The 19,916-nt window shown below is 54.3% G+C and overlaps 1 protein-coding gene across 1 annotated transcript in view; it reads left to right on the forward strand.

Moving 5' to 3' along the window:
- Window positions 1-19,916, forward strand: part of KNDC1 (kinase non-catalytic C-lobe domain containing 1) — a 62,344-nt gene that overhangs the window by 17,285 nt on the left and 25,143 nt on the right. The window contains 12 exon segments of the mRNA XM_034986516.1: window positions 1,644-1,790; window positions 2,185-2,302; window positions 3,650-4,308; window positions 6,335-6,449; window positions 7,268-7,339; window positions 7,430-7,491; window positions 14,418-14,576; window positions 16,508-16,585; window positions 17,165-17,249; window positions 17,804-17,967; window positions 17,970-18,693; window positions 19,016-19,160. Coding sequence (XP_034842407.1) covers window positions 1,644-1,790; window positions 2,185-2,302; window positions 3,650-4,308; window positions 6,335-6,449; window positions 7,268-7,339; window positions 7,430-7,491; window positions 14,418-14,576; window positions 16,508-16,585; window positions 17,165-17,249; window positions 17,804-17,967; window positions 17,970-18,693; window positions 19,016-19,160 — 2,528 coding nt within the window.

The following is a 19,916-nucleotide window of genomic DNA, read 5'->3' on the forward strand; positions in this document are numbered from 1 at the left end:
AATTCACTAGAGAAACCATCTGGTTCTCGGTTTTTCTTTGTCAGGAGGTCTTTGATTACTGATTCAATCTCCTTACTATTCATGGTCTGTTCAGATTTTCTATTTCTTCATGATTCAGTCTTGATAGGTTGTATGTTTCTAGGAATTTATCCATTTTTTTCTAGGTTATCCAATTTGTTGATGTGCAGTTATCCTTATTAGTCTCTTAAGATCCTGTATACCTCTCTGGTATACTTGTACCATTTCCTCTTTCACGTCTGAGCCTATTAATTTGAGTCCTTTTCTCATGGCTAGTCCAGCAGGAGGGCCCACAGCCAGGACAGAAGTCTGTCTGCCTGTTACCTGACACACAGGTGGGCAAGACTCCCGCCAGGTCCGTTGGCATGAGGCAGTGGCTCCCACGGCCCCCACGGAGGTGCTCTTGGCTGTGGGTGGAGGCTGAATTGCTCTTGAGGGTCAGGTTCTGGGGACATCCTGTTGGCCATCTTGGTGACTTCTTAAACATTTTATTTTGTAAGAAGTTGATCCTTCCCAAATTCTGCAATGTCAATGCAATTACAATAAAATTGCAACCATTTTTGGTTTGTTTTGTGAATGGGAATGGGAGAACTAATATTTGTTTTTTAAAACCTGATAAATGTGAAAATGATCCAACTTTTTGAGGGAAAAAAAGGGACAACCTGTCCTCGGGATATGAAAATACACTCTGACGCTACTATAATTAAAATAGCACGGTCTAGACAGGACAGACGCATGGGGAGACAAGGATTAGAGGAGACGAGGCCAGCTGGACCCAGGGTCCCAGGGGAGCCAGCAGGACGGGCAGCAGCAGAGGGGGATCTTCTCTAAATGCTGCTGGGGGCTGCTCTCCATTACGAGGGAAACAAACCCAGATCCCTACAAATGGCCAGCACGTTGACAAATTTCAAATGGATTAGAGCTGGATGTGTAAAAATTATAAAAATATTGGAGGAAACAAAAGAAAGCTGTTTTTATCATCTTGGGGTAGGGAAGTTCCTCCTAAGAAGGAGCTAAAGAAAAAAATATCTGATTTCACAAATTAAACATGAGAATTTTTGAATGTCAAAAGATGCATGAACTACGTCAAAAGCTAAGTGACAAACGGAAAGAACATGTGTGGCACACAGACTGGCAGTCAAATCCTCAGTATGCCAAGGGGGCGCCCCAAACAGGAAACAGTGTGGTGACGTTGCAAAGCCCATGAATGGGCATAAAGAGGAAAAGTTAGAACCATGAATAGCAATGAACAGATGCTCAGTCTCATTCATAATTAGAGAAATGCAGACTTGAAAAGAGACGACTGCCCTTCAGAGACATGGCCGCCGTCACAGGTGGGGATCCTAGCATCTGCACACGCTGGGTCGGGGCTGGGGTGAGCCGGAAGCCAGGGGGGTGGGCACCGGTCAGAGCAGCAAGGCCAGTGCAGACCTCCCACCCACGAGCACGGGGCCCCTGCCCCAGTGTCAGCACAGTCACCGTGCTGGGGGAGGTGCTGCTTGGCTGTCCCGGCACAGACTGTCAAGAGCAGGGTCCCCAAAAACACGTGTTCCTGGCCAGAGGAGCAGAGACCGTGTGGGGAGAAGTTGTGCTCCAGGGCACTGACAGTCTTTTGGGTGCCACAGGCTCACATCTACTCTCTGGGGGCCACGCTGAAGGCAGCCCTTGAGTACGTGACTGAGCCCGAGCCGGAGCCCAGGCTGAGCCAAGACCTGGAGGCGTTGCTGAGCCAGATGCAGGCGGAAGACCCTAGGGACCGGCCTGACCTCGAGGTACAAAGTCACCCCCAAGGCAAAGACCTGAGACCCCCCCCACGGCCCCAGTGCCCCAGGCACACACACACACACACACACACATACACACACACACAGGGCCCTCCTGCCCCACTGCTCTCCCCTCGGTCCCATGGACTCTTCTTCACCTGGGATTTGGTGGCATTGCATTTTGCTTAAATAAGAACTTGACCTTTCATTATACATTGTTATGATGAAGAGGTTTGGCTTATAATTTTCATGGGCTGAACAGAATCGCCTGGTTTTCTGTAATCGCAGGATACACTGCTTTTTTATGCCAGAAAATAGACATGGAGGGGGGTGGGCTCTTGGAGGGCAGGGCTTCCTCCATGGTGAGCTTTCCCGTCTGAGCTGCTCACACGCGTGTCTACAGAGCATCATAGCATTGTGTGAAGAGAAGATGCTCTTCACGTCCTCCTGCCGTCTGTGCCGGAGCCTCTCGGCCATCGGGAGGAGGGTGCTCTCCATTGAGTCCTTTGGAGCATTTCAAGGTAAGCACGTGCACACGTGTTCTTGCACACACGCATGCACACACAGATAGTCATGCACACATATACACATGCATGCACGTACCCACTCACATGTGCACGTGAGTATACACAAGCTTTAGCACAGATCAGACACACCCACGTTCATGCCATTGTACTCACTGTGTAAACACCCACAGTCACACATGCAAACAGATCACACCTCACATGCACACATGCAAACACACACCTCACACACACCTCACATGCACACATGCAAACAGATCACGTGTGCCCCCACAGACACACACGTGTTTATACTAACTTGCTCATAGTCACAGAGGCATACATGAAAACGCAAGGTCATACACACCTACTTGTACGCATGCACACTCATCACACGCATGCACACTTGTGCGCAAACATAGCACTCTCCTGCACATACAAACCCATTTATAGCCACGCTCACAGCCTGACACGTTCACCCTCACTCTCAGTCACCTTGCACACACTTTGCAGACACCTGGGCCACTGGGGGTGTTGGGAAGCGAGAAGTCTTCGACCTCTGGTCTCTGTCCGGGTCTGTGAGCCTGCCAGTGCATGGACACGGGGACGCTGCGCAGTTCGTTTCTGTTTGCCGACACCACGTGGTGTCTGGCAGGCCCATTCCTTCTCCGCCAGAGAAGCTGTTGCTGAAGCATCTGGGATTTTCCCGGCTCGGGTGGGACTCTGGCATGGTCTCAGGTCATGTTTTGAGCAAATGTCAGCATCTGCTCTGCACTGTGCCTGCAGCAAGAAGCCCGGAGGGCCCTCAGGGGCGGCCCGCACGAGCCTCTTGTGGCAGCAGGGCCTGCCAGCACGCCACCCGAGAGACCACAGGCCTGAGGCTCGTCTCCTCCCGTGCAGCAGAGAGCAGTCACAATGGGAGGGGCTGCAGGCCACAAGGAGGGGCCTCCATGGAGATCACAGACACCTGCGTGCGAGATTGTGCACCAGGACGGTGGGGGGGGTGGGCAGCCAGACTCAGTGTCTTCCTTTGGGGACATCATCTGTGTACTTGTACTAGAAAGCAAAGGCTCTTTAGACAAGCTGCTTGGATGACCTTAGGAAGACCCCGAGGGGGCCCGTGCAGGCTGTGGAGGGGGTCCAGGAGCCTTTAGAGCCTCAATAGTTGGAATCAGCCGGGTTATGCAATGAAGGAGGCAGATGAAGATGGTTCTGGGCCGATACTGAGGGGAGGAGAGGGGGACCCAGGAGTGCAGGAGAGGTGCCCGCATCCCCTCTGGTGACGGGTGGGGTCGCTAGGGATGCCCACCCCGGGCTCAGGTCCCCAGCCGCTGCCCCTGCAGCAATCACCTTGCTTTTGCCCAGATGTTACCGAGAGCGGCTGGAGCGGGAGACCTGCTGCAGGAAGCCTGGGGCCTAGGAAACAGCCAGGGGGCCGCGCTGCAGACCCAGAGGGCCTGCCCCAGCGCCCTGCCCCTGAAGCCCATGGCAGCCCGGAGCAGTCTGCTGCTCTGCCCTCCAAGGCCCTGCTGTCAGCCCCTGTGAGAAACGGAGAGCGGCTGGCCAGCCTCATCCTGGACACCCAGCGCCCCCTGGGTGACCTGGAGAGGAGCCGCCTGAGGAAGGTGCAGACATTCCCCAGGCTCCTGCCCGACGGCCCTGAGGCCAGCACCCTCTGCCTGACGCTGACCCCCACCAAAAACCAGCTACCCAAATCTGAAGTCTTCCCTCCAGACCCCAGGGAGGCCTTTCTAGATGGGAAAAATGGCCTTTCCAGCTACAAGTCACAGCCCAAGTCCAGACTGTGGCCAGAGCGGGAGCCCGAGCTCCAGCAGAGAGGACCTGGAGATGCCAGCCGAAGCGGGGACAGGGTATCTGGGGCACTGGGCTGGAGCCCTGTGGAGGAAAGCACCCCATCCCGCTCCGAGGACCCCGGAGATGCAGGCCCAGAGCCCAGAACTTCCAGGGCTGATGAGGGGACTCCCGACAGAGCTGGGGAGCCGGCTACTGCAGCAGGAGAGCAGGTGGGTGATCGCGGTTTCCGTCCCACGTGGCCGGGAAGGGGCCCTGCACGCGCTCACACCCTCCTGTCTGTGGTCTCACACGCAGTGCTGGTGGTCTACCGCAAGGAAGGGAGTCTCAGCCTTCACTCCTGCTCAGTAATTTATAAGTTTTAAGCAAGCTGCCTGTTTCTGAAGGAAGCTCTGAGGACAGCCTGCTGTAGCCCCAGGTGTGGCCCCAGGCCAGAGCCTCTCCTGCAGCCCCCTCTGGAGGTGGGGAATCCCAGAGAGCACCCCCACATACTCAGGCCTCCCCTGGCCTCACCCGCATGTAGCACCCCATGCATTCACTGAAGGAGGCACACCCCTGCTTCGGGGTTAATGTTCTTGCCAAACGATGCGTGCAGGGAGCAGTCTTCCCAGGAGGAGGCCCGGCAGCCCCAGGCCAGCAGGGTTATCTCTGCGGCTCTGTTCCCCAGCCCTCATGCTCAGGGGCTGCAGCGTCTTCTTCCGCTGATGATCTTAAAGGTCAGGAACTGGGGCACCTCAGTGGCACAGTTGGTTGAGCATCTGACTCTGGATCTGAGCTCAGGTCTTGGTCTCAAGGTTGTGAGTTCAGTCTCCGCATTGGGCTTCACACTGGACGTGATGCCTGCTCCACGCTGAGCAGGGAGCCTGACGTGGGGCTCGATCTCATGACCCTGGGATCATGACCTGAGCCGAAATCAGGAGTCAGACGCTTGACCGACTGCACCACCCAGACACCCCAAAACTCTAGTTACTTTAAAACAAATGTCTATCCTGAAGACCCCAGTGCACACACATGTGTCTACACCTCAGCTCATATGGTCTCTGCTGGCCTCCTGGATCCATACTGGCTTGTGTGTAGAGAGGTCCCAGCCACTGAGGCAGGAAAACCTCACACACCCCAGCCCTGGACTGGGCTCACCTTCCCATACCCAACAGCCTTACAACAGCCCACTTTCCAGATGGGTAAACTGAGGCATGGGGTGGCCGTGCACTCTGTTGGAGGGTGGGCAGCCACTGAGGGGCAGAGCTCACCTGGAGCCCAGCTACTTAACCAGTAGGCTCCCCTGCCCCAGAGGCCTCATGGGACCAGGGCCCACCCAGACCCCCCCCCCCCAGGCACAGCCTGTTGGGATCAGTCCCCCAGGCTTCTGCTGCAGAGCCTGTCCTGGTTTCAAAGCAGACTGCTCCAACCGCACATGTACCGGGAGGCTTGGGGAGGGCCGGATCATGGGCCTCCAGCCAGGCTTGCTGCACCCCAGGCGTGAGGGGGGTCAAGGTGGAGACAGTGCCTCGGGAACCTTCCCTAAAGCGTGCACTTGTATGTCCCAAGTGTGGTGGCTGTGGTCCTAGCTCTTCCCGTGGCCTTTAAGTAGAGAACTACCTTCCAGCTGAGTGCATTCTTCTGACTCTGGGAAATTTCTGTGTCTGGCGGTGAGGGTGAGGTAGAGTAAAATACACATCCCATAAAATGAGCCCTCCCCCACCAAGCACCCAGCTCAGTGGCATCCAGCATGTTCGCCGTGTTGTGCAGCCAGCCCCACCCTCCGGCCCCACGACTCTCATCCTCCCAGACGGAAGCTCGGTCCCCATCCCCTCCCCCGCCCTGGCGCCCACCGTCTCGTCTCCGTCTCTGACTGTGCCGGCCCCGAGGACCTCACGAAGGTGGGGCACGCAGTGCTGGTCCTTCCGTGTCTGGCTTCTTTCACTCGGCATCAGGCCCTCAGGCTCAGCCTGGAGGTGGGTCACCCGATCATATGGTGATTCTCTGTTCAATTCCTGAGGAGCCTCCATGCTGCTATCCCCACATTTCCACCAGGTGCACTGGGTTCTGGTTCCTTCCCGCCCTCCCAGCCCGTCGTGGCCACGTGAGGACTTTGCCAGCCCACATGGCAGGAGTGCGCTGTGCAGGAGGCACATCCCACCCTTATTTGAAGTGGTTCCCGCCCTGTCACCTTCCCAGTGGGCTGGGCCAAGCTGACCCCAGGGACCATTCTCACTAGGATGTGACTTCTGCCCCCAGGGCGTCTCCCTGCAGGAGCTCCTGTACCAGCTGGGCCGGCCCTTCAAGGAGTATGAGCTCTGGGCTCTGTCCCATGCGTGTCTCACTGCTCTGCGCACTCACAGGGAGCACCCAGGTGATGCTTTGTCCTGCGGTTCCGTGTTCAGCCTGCCTCCCCCATGTGTTCCAGGGCCAGGACCAAGAGCTTCACGTGGCCTCCATCAGGCGCATGTGGGCCACGGGACGGCCTGGGGCCAGGTGGCTGGGTCCCCACTGTGAGCCCCTGTGCCCTGGAGGTGTTTGCTCTGGTCTCAGGACCACAGGGGTCTGGGGGCAGCAGTGGGGGCAGGTGTTTGGAATGTGGGCCTTGAGGCAGACAACCCTGCTGTAGAGTGAAGTGGGAGCTGTGTGGATGGCCCACATCCCCTCAACGGGGCAACATTGTCCCCAAGGAGGCAAAAGTGGCCGGGGGAGGAGGGGATTTTAGATACTACCCTGGTTTGCAGCTCCCTGGACAGCGTGACAGGCCCACAGCCCTTGATGTGAGCATGTCCTGGGGAGGGACGATGAGGAGAAATGCTGCCATCTGGCTGCCCCCACAGGCCTTTGGGGTGCAGCCTCCTCCGGGACCCCTCAGAGGGGCAGCTCTCAGTGCTGGGCCGTGACCTCTGTGCCCCATCCTCTTCATCTCCTTTCCATTTCCAGCTTGATGTGCAAGGAGCGGGCAGGAGGGGCGTCACAGAGGGCCCCCCATGCCCTGTCCACCTGGCAGTGTGCCAGGGCCTCTAAGAAGGAGCAGCAGCCACTGGCCCCTGGCCCCTGGGCTGTGCTCCCTGGGGGTCTGTGGGCTGAGGGGAGGGGCTGCCCTACCCTGAGCACACCTCTGCGGGTTTTCTGGGAGAACAGGGTTCCCACAGTGAGTCCCGCTGCCCTGACCCTCATCTTCTCTTGCAGCCTACCTGTGCCTGGACTCTGTGCTGGTGGCCAAGGATGGGGCTGTGCTCTTCAGCCCACCCCCTGCCAATGGTGCGTACGTGGGGTCACCCTTAGGAGCTGCTCCAGCACGAACACCCGAGGCTGAAAAGAGAGCTCAGAACTTGGGTTTTTCTCTCTTAGGCACGTACGACACATTTTTTCTGGCTCCTGAGGTTGCAGAGCAAGAACTGGTGACTGAGAAGGTAACTGGCCCTCCCCATCCCTTCCTGCAGCTTCCTGCCCCCACATCCCCAGTGGAGCCCCCCTTCTGCCCCGAGAGCCTGGCAGTGGGGAAAGAGGCAGGGTACCCTCCCCCAGAGCAGCGGGTCACATCCAGAGCCCTGGCTCTCCTGGCCTGGGCAGCATCCCCCTAGCAGGTGCCTCCCCAGGAGGTGGCAGGGCATGGCTCTGGTGGTGTCATCCCAAGATGGGCGGGACTTCTGCATGGACAGCTCTGGGCATACGTGCTGGCTTGGGAGAGTCCAGGGCTAGACTTTCAAGAATATTTACAAGGCACTTGTTAAACACAGCCATTGTTAAAATTTAAATTGTACAAAATTCTGGGGGGCCTAGCTGCCTCAGTCAGTAGAGTGTGCAACTCTTGATCTCAGGGTCATGAGTTCAAGCCCCACATTGGGCATAGAGCTTACTTTAAAAAATAATAATAAAATAAAATTGCATGAACTTATAATTGGGTAAGTGATATTCAAAACCAAGATAGAACTCCACTTCCCTACTCGCCCAGCGTACATCTAGAAACCCCACATCCCTAACACAAGAATGATAAGTCTGAGAGGTAGAGAGCAGAAGGCAGCCTGGCCGGGGCCTCAGGCCGAGGAAGGCACGGTAGCAAGGGCCCTGCTTCCTCCCTCTGCCTCAAAAATGGGGACACAGAAGCCACACTGTCAAGCCAGAGGACGTGGCAAGGGAAGGGGTGGGCCCACCCAGGCCAGCAAAGACCCCACCTGGTGCTGCCAGAGAAAGCTGAGTATCCCCACCAGCCTATAATGAGCACCCCTGCCCATGAGGCCAGTGGGGACCATGTGGGGAGCCTGGACCCACACCACGCCCCCCACCCCCAGCAGTAGCAAATGCCCCTCCCAGCCAGGTGTTGTGGGAGGAGGCCTCATGGAGAGCAGCAACCAGGCCACCCCCACCTCCGCCGGGAATGGAGGCAGGGGAGGAGCAGAAAGGATGTACTCTTACACCCCCAGCCAGAGGCGTATCACTGGAGGCCCAATGGGGGCCCGGCCTCCCACCCCCTGTCCAGCATGAGGAGGAGCCCTCTCCTCAGATGTCAACTGGAGCCAAATACAGAATCTGAACTCTGCCCCCACCTGGCAATAAGGAGATGGTACCCCTCTTCCTGACTGTGCTGTCAGAGAAAGCCAGGTAAAACAGGTTAAATAAGATCGAGAGTCTTACAACATGGAAATGTCCAGGTCTCAACCAAAAACCACTCGCCATACCAAGAAACAGGAAGATTTCAAACCGAGTGAAAAAAAGACAATCAACAGAGGCCAATGTTGGCACTGTGGGGCACAGCCAAAGCAGGCCTAAGAGGGAAATTCATAGCACTAGATGCATATGTGAGAAAAGAGGTAAAAGCTCAACTCAGTAATCTAAGCTACCACCTCAAGAACCTACAAAAAGAAGAGCAACGTAGACCCAAAGCAGAAGGAAGGAAGTAATGAAGATGAGAGCAGAAATCAATGAAAATAGAATAACAATAGAGAAAACCAGTAACGTCAGGAGCTGGTTCTTGGAAAAGACCAATAAAATTTTAAAACTTCCAGCAAAACTGACAAAGGAAGCAAGCAAGAAAGAAAGAAAAAAGAAGAAGAAAAAGAAAAAGAAAAAAAGACACAAATTACCAATATCAGGAATGACACAGGGGATATCCCTACAAACCGTTTAGACATCAAATAATGGATGCCACAGACAGCTCTTTAAATTTGACAACTTAGATGAAATGCACCAATTCTTCAGAAAACATAAACTACAACTCACCCAATATGAAATAGATCTTTGAATAGCCCTTGACTATTTTTTTTTTAAGATTCTATTTGTTTATTTGAAAGAGAGAGAATGAGAGACAGACAGTATGACAGGGAAGAGGATCAGAGGGAGAAGCAGACCCCCCGCTGAGCAGGGAGCCCGATGCTGGACTCCATCCCGGGACTCCAGGATCATGACCTGAGCCGAAGGCAGTCGCCTAACCAACTGAGCCACCCAGGCGCCCAGAATAGCCCTTGACTATTGAGGAAATTGAATTTATAATTTTAAAACTCTAAAAAACTAAATCTCTTGGTCCAGAGTTTCACTGGAGAGTTCTACTCAATGTTTAAAGAAAAATCAATACCACTTCTACACAATCTTTTACAGAAGACAGAAGAAGAGAGAACACTTCCCAGTCTATTTTATTAAGCCAATATGTATACTGTCAATGTATACTGATGATAGATAGATGATAGATAGATAGATGATAGATAGATAGATAGATAGATAGATAGATAGATAGATAGATAGAGGAATATATATACCAACATTCCTCATGAATATAAACAAAAAAATCCTTAACAAAATATGCAAATAGAATTCAACAATATATAAAACTATGCACCATGACATAGTGGCAGTTATTCTAAGGATACAAGTCTGGTTTAGTATTTGAAAATCAATTAGTCCAACATATTAACCAGCTAAAAAAGAAAAAACCCATAATCACATTTAATCGATGCAGAAAAACCATTTGGCAAAATTCAACACCATTCATAATAAAAAATTTTCAGAAAAATACAAATAGAAGAAACTTCCTCAGCTTAATAAAGAGCATCTACAAACACACACACAAACACACACATACCCTATAGCTAACGTCATACTTAATGAGAAAAGACGAAATGCTTTCCCCCAAGATTGGGAACAATGCAAGGGTGTGCTCTATCACTGCTTCTACTCAACATAGTGCTGGAAGTTCTAGCCACTACAATAATGCAAAAAAAAGCAAGTAAAAGGCATAAAGACCAGGAAGAAGAAATAATACTATTTGCAGAAGACATAACTGTCTATGTAGAAAATTCTAAGGAAGCCCATGGGATGAATAAGTGAGTTCTGAAAGGTCACAGGATATAAGATAAGCATTCAAAAATCAACTGTATTTCTGTATGTTAGCAATGAACATGCAGACACCAAAATTTAAAATACAGTGAAAAAAAAAAAATACAGTGCATTTGCTCTCAGCCTTAGCACCATCTTGGAAACCTCTGGGCCATGAACCACATGGAGGAAGAAGCAAATGCACAAGCTGAAGTTGAAGCAAAGGTCCAAGTGAAGTGCTCACTTGTGCATCCATGAAGCTGCAGGAGCAGAAACAAGGAAAGCCAGAGGCCAGGGACGCTGTTACAAACTGTTGGACAACACACCTACTTTCTAGAATTTTCTCAGTGCATCTAAAACATCCATCGCCATATGATCACAATGACCACTTTTGAGAGACCCACTTTGTTCATACCAAAACAGTCCCTTATGGTCCTTTGTCCTGGACCTGTGACTTTCAGGACTGATTCTGTTCTCAGTTGTGGCTGAATGTAACGTGTACAGTAAATCATCTCTTCTGTTGTCTTAGCTAAAGAAAAAATTTTTAAATACATATAAATTTAATTAAAATATAAAATGTAAACTTAATGTAAATGTACAATGACTCAAAAAAAATGAAATACTTGCATGAAAATCTAACCAAGCATGCACAGGACTTACCTGCTAAAAACTACAAAATGCTGATGAAAGAAATCAAACAAAATCTCTGGGATAAAGGGCCAGGCAAAGAGTTCTTAGACTTGACACCAAAAGCAGTGTCCATAAATTTTTCCACAAAAGGAAAAGTGGGCAAAATGAACTTCATCAAAATTAAAAGTGGACCAAGTGGGAATTTTTTCCACATACGGAAGGCTGACTCAACAATGGGAAAGCAATTAATCTAGCATATCACATCAATAGGCTAAAGAAGACAAATCATGTTAATGTCAAGAGATGCTAAGCTATTGACAAAATCCGCCATTCTCAGCAACCTAGGAATGGAGGGGAACTTCCTCAACTTGATAAAGAATATCTGCTAAAACCTACAGTTCACATAATTAATGGTGAGAAACTAGATGCTTTCCCTCTAAGATGGGGTAAAACTGGAGAATGTCCCTCTCACCACTCCCATTCAGCATCGTACTAGAAGTCCTAGCTAATGGAATAAGACAAGAAAAGAAAGGAAAATGTGTACAGATTGAGAAGGAAGAAATAAAACTGTCTCTGTTTACAAGTGACATGATTGTCCATGTAGAAAATCCCAAAGAATCAACAAAAAATCTCCTGGAACTAATAAGCAATTACAGCAAGATTTCAGGATAGCAGGTTAATATGCAAAAGTCAGTTGCTTTACTGTTTACCAACAGTGCACAATTGGCATTTGGAGTTAAAAATACAATACAATTTACATTCACACCAAAAAAATTACTCATATATAAATCTAACAAAATACATATAGGATCTATAAGGGAAACTACAAAACTCTGATTAAAAAAATCTAAATAAATAGAGAGATATTCCATGTTCATGAATAGGATTCAATACTGTTAAGATATCAGTTCTTCCCAATTTGATGTATAGATTAAATGCAGTTCCAATCAGAATCCCAGCAAGTTACTCATGGATATCAGCAATCTGAGTTTAAAGTATGTGTGGAAAGACAAAAGACCCAGAATAGCCAACACAATATTGAAGAAGAACAAAGAGGACGGACACTGCCCAATTTTAAAACTTACTGTGAAGCAATAGTAATTGAGACTGTGTTGTTGGCAAAAGACAAATACCCAAAACAGAACAGAAAACTCAGAAATAGACCCACACAAATATAGTCAACTGGTTTTAACAAAGGATCAAAGGCAATTCGGTGGAGAAAGGACAGTTTTCAGCAAATGGTGCTGGAACAACTAGATGTCCACATGTAAAAACAAAAAAACGGATCTTAACAAAGACCTTGCACTTTTCACAAACATTAACTCAAAATGGATCATAGATCTAAATGTAAAATGCAAACCTTTAATAAAGCCCCTAGGAGGAATCCGGCAGTAACTTCTGGGCACAACACAAAAGGACAGTCCAGGAAAGAGAAAGTCCATGTTAGACTCCATGACAACCTCGGACTTCTGCTCTGCAAAAGCTACTTTAAGAGAGTGAAAAGACTGGCCACGGACTGGCAGAAAATATTTGCAAAACACACATCTGATAAAGTATCTATATTCCAAATATACAAAGAGCTCTTAAAAGTCAACAAAAAACCAAAATAATTTAAAAACCAACCCAGTTAGAAAGTGGGCAGAAGATCTGCACAGACCCTTGCCAAAGATGTCGTATGGTAAACAAGCATGTGAAAGCCGTCCGACGTCATGTGGCACTTGGGAATTGCACATTAAAACAAGGAGACACCACTCCCCGCCGATGAGAATGGCTAACACCCCAAACGCTGACCGTACCAGATGCTGGCGAGGACGTGGAGCAACAGGAGCTCCTGGTCACTGCTGGTGGGCACGCGAAAGGGTACAGCCCTTTTGGCAGTTTCATCAGAAACTCAACATGTAACTGCCCTGCAGCCCAGAAACCGCCTTCCCAGGCATTCGTCCCGGAGAAATGAGACTTACATCTGCACAAAATCCTGCACATGAATGATTACAGCAGCTGCATTCAGAACAGCCCCAAATGGGACACAGCCCAGATGTGTGGACGGTTGAACGTGTGGGGGTCCGTCCAAATGGAATGCTACTGAGCAGTAAAAGGAACAGAGTGTTGATAAGGCAGCAGCCTGGGTGCATCTCCATATAATTATGCTCACAGCAAAATGCCAATCCCAAAAGGTCACATATTGTATAATTCCCTTTATGTGAAATGGCACAACCATGGAAACGGACAACAGACTTGTAGTTGCCAGGGATTAAGAACATGGCTTCGGGCCGCCGGACACATCTGATGACGGAAGCATTGGGATGCTGCCCTGCAGTTTTGCAAGATGTTACTGTTGTGGGGACCTGGGTACAGGGCACACGGGATCTCTTTGTATTATTTCTTACAACTGTATGTAAATCTATAATGATCTCAAGATAGTTGAATTTTTTTAAAGGTCAATAAATATCTAGAGCTAATAATTCCCTCATTATGTGACTGTCCCGCACGGTGATCTGTGCTCCTAGCCGGTGGGGCCGCTCTCCCCAGCCCCGAGCGCCCGCACCACCTGGGCAGCTTGGTGTTGGCCGCGTGGGAGCATTCATGCCTCGGAGATGGGCACACGCGGAAACCAGGTTTTGTCAGTGGTGTCGACTTCACGAAGTGACAGAGGAAATGTTCACGGTGTGACTGAACGCAGAAGTGTGCCGTGTCTGTGGGACCCACCCGAGACCTTCAGCAGCCGAGGCCGCTGGCAGAGAGCCCACCCGCTCACCGCAGCGAAGCTCCGACCGGGCCTTCCACATTCCGCTTCCATCTCGCCTGTCGAGTCAAATGAAAACACCAACCAGTAGGCGTGTGGCAGCCACCTGTCTGACGCAGGCGGATTCGGATTCAAGAACTGGGTAGAATCCGTGAGCACATCCGGGGAGATCCCTTGGCTCTCTGGAACTTACTAAACAGGAGTGTGACACCTTTCCTTGTTTCTAAACTGTGTGTTGCACCAGGGACATTTAGAATGAACAGATGTGTGTCTGTGGAGGTGGGCATTTCTGTTCAGAAGCCTGTGGTCTGCCATATAGCAGCACCCCACTGGTTCGGGGGCCGCTGGCCTCAGACCCCCGAGCTGCGGCCTCCACCTGCCTGAGGACCGTGAAAGTGGGAGGGTCCCCGCTGAGGCCTCAAGTCATAGCTGTTCACACTTCAGGGTGAAGACCGTGGGTATTTGGTAAACATGCAGGTCCCCAGGCCAGGCCCCTGGGAGATCTGACTCGGGGTCTCGCTGGGGCCTCCAAGCTCCAAGGCAGTGCACGGCAGGGGTCCCCACAGGAGTGGCTGTCATGCTAGTGCCTGGGGTGCCCCTGGGGGAGCCCAGGGTAGGGAGGTGCTGCTGAGCAGGGCTGGGCTTTTCTCCACCCAGGCCTCCGTGTACTGTGTGGCCGCAGTCCTGTGGACAGCAGCCAAGTTCAGCGTCCCCCGAGACCACAAGCTGGCCCTGCCACGCAGGCTCAAGACCCTCCTCTTGGACATGGCCAGACGCAGTGCCCAGGAGCGGCCATGCACAGCTGAGGCCATCAAGGTAACCACCTGCCGTTGGGACCCCAGGTCACCGTCCAGGGCCTGGCGATGGCTGACAGAGCGCCCAGGCTCCTGTTCCCGGAAAAGTGGGCATTGGACAGGGAGGGCCATGGGTTTCATTTGTGGACAGGTGGTGGACAGCGTCTGCTGCTCACTGCCCTGGCCCCTGCCAGACCACCCGGGTGTCCCCAGTGCATTTGCCCGGCTGGAGTGGGCAGGGGATGTCCTGGGGCCAGCCTGGCCCCTGCCAGCAGGGAGCAGAGTTCTCCCCAACAACCCAACTTCCCTCACCTCCTCTGAGGGTCCTCTTGCCTCCCTTTCCCTGACCCTCCCAAGAGCTGGACAAGTGCGGGGCGGTCCCGCGATTGGTTCAGTGATCAAGAGGCCACGGGAAGGCCACCCCCGGAGGGAGAAGCCCTGTGCGGCCTTCTCTGCCCCTGACTGCTCTGTGGCCTCAGGGAGGTTGCTTAACGGCTCTGGGCCTCTCTGGCCTGCTCGGCCAAGTACGGATGAGCTCTCATGTCAAAGAGAAACTCGGCAGACATTAGCTACAATGCTGAACCAGTTTACCGAGTAGCTACGGACAGATGGACGGACGGCAAGGGAAGGAGCTTCACTCCACTCCAGATCTGCATGGAGGCAGCTGGGTGTTTTCAGGGAGAATGAGGGACTGGGGAGGGAAGTGGCCATGTCCGCCGTCCCACGGACACTGGGAGCCTGGGGCCCCATCCTTCCTGAAGATCGAGGTTCAGAGCATCAGGTACATCCTGGGTTGTAAGAGGCACAGACACCTCGAGGGCAGAGGAAGTTCACAGTTGTGACCTTTGATAGTAAACGCTCTAAGGTGGGGAGGTCGCAGCCTCTGCCCGGAGTTGGCGGAAGCAAACAGCTTTCTAGACGGGAACCCCAAGGGGTCTGGGCCATCCCTGCACTTGGGCCACACAGCCTCCGTGCAGAGCTTGGAGGGGGGCGTTCTCTGCTGAGAGTTGTTTGTGGTTTCTCACCAGCAGTTAGGAAATGGTAGAGGTGTCCATGGTGGGTGGGGGAGCCTTAAATGGTGGCTTAAGGGAAGAATCTTTATCTGCACATTCAGTACCATCCATAACCCCAGAGGAAAAATAGAAATTCTCATCAGTGACATCTGTCCCCAAATATCAGGATGTCTGAGCTTGCAGAGGGTCAGTTCGTGGGGGTCAGCTGCATTTTCAGTGTCCACCCCTCACCCCAGAGCTGGCCAGTGAACAGCTCGACTGAGGGCACAGAAGGAACGGCAGACCTTGGGCCTCAAATCTGCTTAACACCCCAGCACATGGCTCTGGGGCCACATCCACATTCACCCTGCAGGCGGCCACTGCCCTGTTGTCAGGGTCACAAAGGACCCAGGCAACTGGGTCAAGTTGCAGTTAATCGTAATTGTCTACAGAATTGTTCTCTTGCCTGTTTTTTAGGTTGTAGCCTGGGGGGTTGTTGTCTTGTCTGTGCATGTGAGGGCTGAGTGGTTCTGCCCTAATTCTGCTATGGGTCTTAACGTCTCCCTTTCTTAGAGTTCTTAGACAGGCCGGCTGGAAAGGGTCATGTGTCTTTGTGCCCCTCCTCTCCAGCCCTGGGGCCCCCGCCCCCGGAGACTGCGGCTCCCCCCTCGCCCCTCCATGCAGATGGCTGTCAGTGTGGCAGGGGCCTGGGGAGGGGCTGTGGCCATTTCTGTTGGGTCTTTATTCGTTCCACGTGGGGCCTGCTTAGCTCTCCCTGGGAAGCGGCACCTGTGGGGTCCTCCTGTACAGGAAGCCCCCAGGCCCTCCTCCCAGCCACCGAGCACTCTCTGAAGGGCCCCAGCCTGAGATGCACTCCCCTCCACGTTTGGAATGACCTGGGGCCGCTGCCCAGCCTGCGGCATTTCAGAGCACCTGGACACAGGGCTCGTCCTTCTTGCAGATATGCAGCACTTACCTCCTACAGCGGGGCATGGACAGCAGAAAGATTTTAGCTCACCTGAGGGCATCCACCTATAAGGTAAGATGGGGACTTCCAGAGCATGGGTGAAGACCCCTCATTCTGCCCTGGGGCCCTGGAGAGATGAGGGTCCCTCCTTGCTTTTTGCTGTTTACTGTCCATGTGGAGTGAGTTTAGGAAAGAAGTGGTAACTTCTCCTTCGCTCTCAGAGGAGCTCCGGCTGGCAGCTCCGCCCCGATCTCTGGTGATGGCCTGGCGTGTGTGGGGCGGGGGCCTGTCCTGCGGAGTGACCCTCAGGTAGCCGGCATGGTTTATAAATGTGCCTGCTGGCCTCCTGAGCATACTGACCCAGGCGGGGCCCTTGGATGGCAGAAAGGCACAACACAGTCCCCCCGGCAACCTGTGGGAGTTTGAGTTCTGAGAAGCCCAGGGTCTCCAACGGTGCTATAATCCGCCCAGGCCCTAGAAACCTCCCCAAACCTTGTTGAACTGGGAAGCGGTATGCCCAGAGCCCAGCTGCATGAGTCATTGTGGGCTGGGGGTGCCACTGAAGGGTCAGGGAGTGCGCCCAGTGTCCAGTCTGCACCTCTGGGTCCCTGGTGTCACCTTGACTGGGCGGTCCGTGTCCTTCTGCCTCAGGTTGACCAGGAGGAAGAGACGATCAGCCTCCAGAATGCTCTCTCGGTGGTTGAACTGAACCCCAGCACCCCCAGGCCCAGCTCAGGTGGGCCGCCAGGGCCCAGCGTCTCCTGCCTCCCAACCCCACAACCGCTCCCACTGCTGAACCCCAGCCCTGAGTGGACACCCACAGGCAGGCACCACGGGGCCCCAGAGCAAGGTGTCCAGAACATCCTGGCGGCCTTGCTGCTCACTCTCCTCCTCTGTTCCAGCCGCCCAGTCACTCTCATGTCACCGGCCTCCAGAGCAGGTGGTGTAACCCCAGTGTCCCTCCACTCTCTTCCCACGTCCACATGCACATCCTGCTGACCGGTTCCTGCCCTGTCTGGGCGGTAACCCCATCCTGCAGCAGGAAGACGACCCCCTGGTCCTGTCTGTGGCCTTCTCCATCGCTCCCACCCTCCCCCACCCGGCCCTGCCCTCCCAGCTCCATCACCCTTGCCTCCGGCCACCTCAGGTCTCTGGAAGTCCCCTTGGAGGCTCGTGGGGGGGGCACAGCACCCCATGGGGGGAAGCAGCTTTGTGGCAGAGGTGGGGGGTACTCCGGGGGTCTGCAGGGCCAGCCCACACTGCCTGCACTCATGCAGAGTTTATCCCCAGGTTTTGTTCGGGTCGGTGGTGACACCAGGCTGGTGGTGGTGCAGGGGCCTGGGCCCTCTCAACCCCCCTGCCGCGAAGGGGCCACGGTGCTGCCGGCCGCCTTCACCGCCACGGCCACACACTTCCAGCCCATCGTGCTGGTCCCAGATGCAGGTGATGCCAGGTGAGCACCCCCACCCCAGAGCTGGCAGGGTCCCTGAGCCACCCCCGAGTGCTCCCTCCTTCTCTCTGTGCTCTCAGGAACGGGGAGGACGATGGGAAGCAGGCTTCCAAGGCCCATGGAGCCACCACCAGCCAGAAGATTCCTGACCGGCCAGTACCTGCTGCTGGACCACAGGGAGCAGCCCCAGAACCGCTCAGGGAGTCAGTGCCGAGAGACACGGCCCAGGGGATCCCCTGCGTCCCACCCCCTGGCCCGGAGGGGGCTTCACCAGCGATGCCCGAGTCTTCTATGGCTGCCCCACTCCTGAAGGCACAGGCGCCTCCCATGGAGCAAGGGCCAGACCAATCAGTCCCACCTGGAACCCCAGCGTCCAGTGCAGCCCGCCACGACCCGAGTCACCCAGCCAAGCCACCCAGGAGCAAGGCCACCGAGGGCGCAGGCCGGGAGCCTCGGGGTCCCTCATCAGCCCCGAGGGACCCCTCCCTGGCCAAGGCGAGTCCAGACAGCCCCAAAGGCACCTCTGTCCCAGAGCAGGATGGCCTGGCCCCAGACAGTCACCCCGAGCGGCCCCTGCCAGCAGACCATAAGCTCTGTCTGTCCGGCATGGACGCCTCGGCCCTCCCGAAGAGGACAGCCTGCCCGTCGCTGCAGGAGGCCATGCGCCTCATCCAGGAGGAGTTTGCCTTCGACGGCTACTTGGACAACGGGCTGGAGGCTCTGATCATGGGTATCATGGGGGGGTGGGCACAGGGTTCCCCAGAGAAGCCCCAGGACCAGGGAGAGGCCGGGGGGAACACAGTGCCCTGGGGGAGGATCAGTGTGAAGGGGACCTGGGGCCCCCACTCATCCATCTGCATGAAGAGCTCAGGGGGCAGAGCTACACCCCGGGGGGTCGGCCAGCAGCAGAGCCTCAGGCAGGAAGAGGGTCTCAGGGCCTGGTCCCACTGCCCCGGCTTCCCCCCACCCTGATCCCCAGCTGTAGAGAGCAGGGAACCCAGAGGGGATGCTCGCCCACATCGTGACTGGCCGCTACCATTTTGCAAACCCAGGGGAATATATTTACGCCTTGAAAGACCTCACCTACGCCACTTTCTGTGGGGCCATATCGGAGAAGTTCTGTGACCTCTACTGGGGGGAGAAGTTGCTGCAGAGTCTTTTCAAAGTGGTGAATGGGAGGATGTCCCCCTCCGAGAAGTGAGTCCCCCTCGTCAGGCCCCAGGGTTCCCCCACCCTGGGGTCCCCTGCCAGGCCAGACGGCCCTGGTTCTGCCCCCTCTGGCCCCCGGCTGTGTTCCCCACACGTCCTGTCCCCTGAAGTCCAGCTCCCCACACTGGCCACCCACCCGGGTCCCTCTCGCTGGGCCCGAAGCCCACCCTAACCCACAGCTTTCCGTTTGGGCACCGGGCTCCTTTGGGCAGGAAGAGAGGGCTGTGGGCTCACAGGGTATGGGAGGCACATCCCTGCTCAGCTACCAGCTTGAGGAGGCAAAGGGACCGGGAGCCCAGAGGGGAGGAGACCCCCACAGGGAACAGCATCTGCCCCCACCCCGTCATCTAGGTCGGCACTGGGTGACAGCTCCCCTCCTAATGGCCGACGTGGGGTGATGGCCTCTGGAGGATGGGCGGCTTCCCTCTCCCGGTGCCCCCGCCCAGCCCCGTGGCCCTAGCGCCTTCACAGACTGTGCCCGGGTGCTCCGTTGCCATGGACTGGGTGGCGGTGGCCCCAGGGGCGGGACCATGCCTGGACCCGTGTCTTGACACCAGGCACACCCACAGCCCTGTCTGCCTCCAGAGGCTGCCCCAGGCAGGTAGGACAGGGCGTCACTTTGCATTTGCCGCGGGAGCTGTGGGGGGGAGCCTTGCTGTGGTCCCCTCCTGTGCAGACCAGTCAACAGAGCACGGAGACGAGCACCCCACCCCACCCCGCACCCCCGTGTTCTTGCCGCGTGGA

The sequence above is a fragment of the Mirounga leonina genome, unplaced genomic scaffold (assembly GCF_011800145.1).
Source record: "Mirounga leonina isolate KUSES-001 unplaced genomic scaffold, KU_Mleo_1.0 Mir_114, whole genome shotgun sequence".
Lineage (NCBI taxonomy): Eukaryota > Metazoa > Chordata > Mammalia > Carnivora > Phocidae > Mirounga > Mirounga leonina.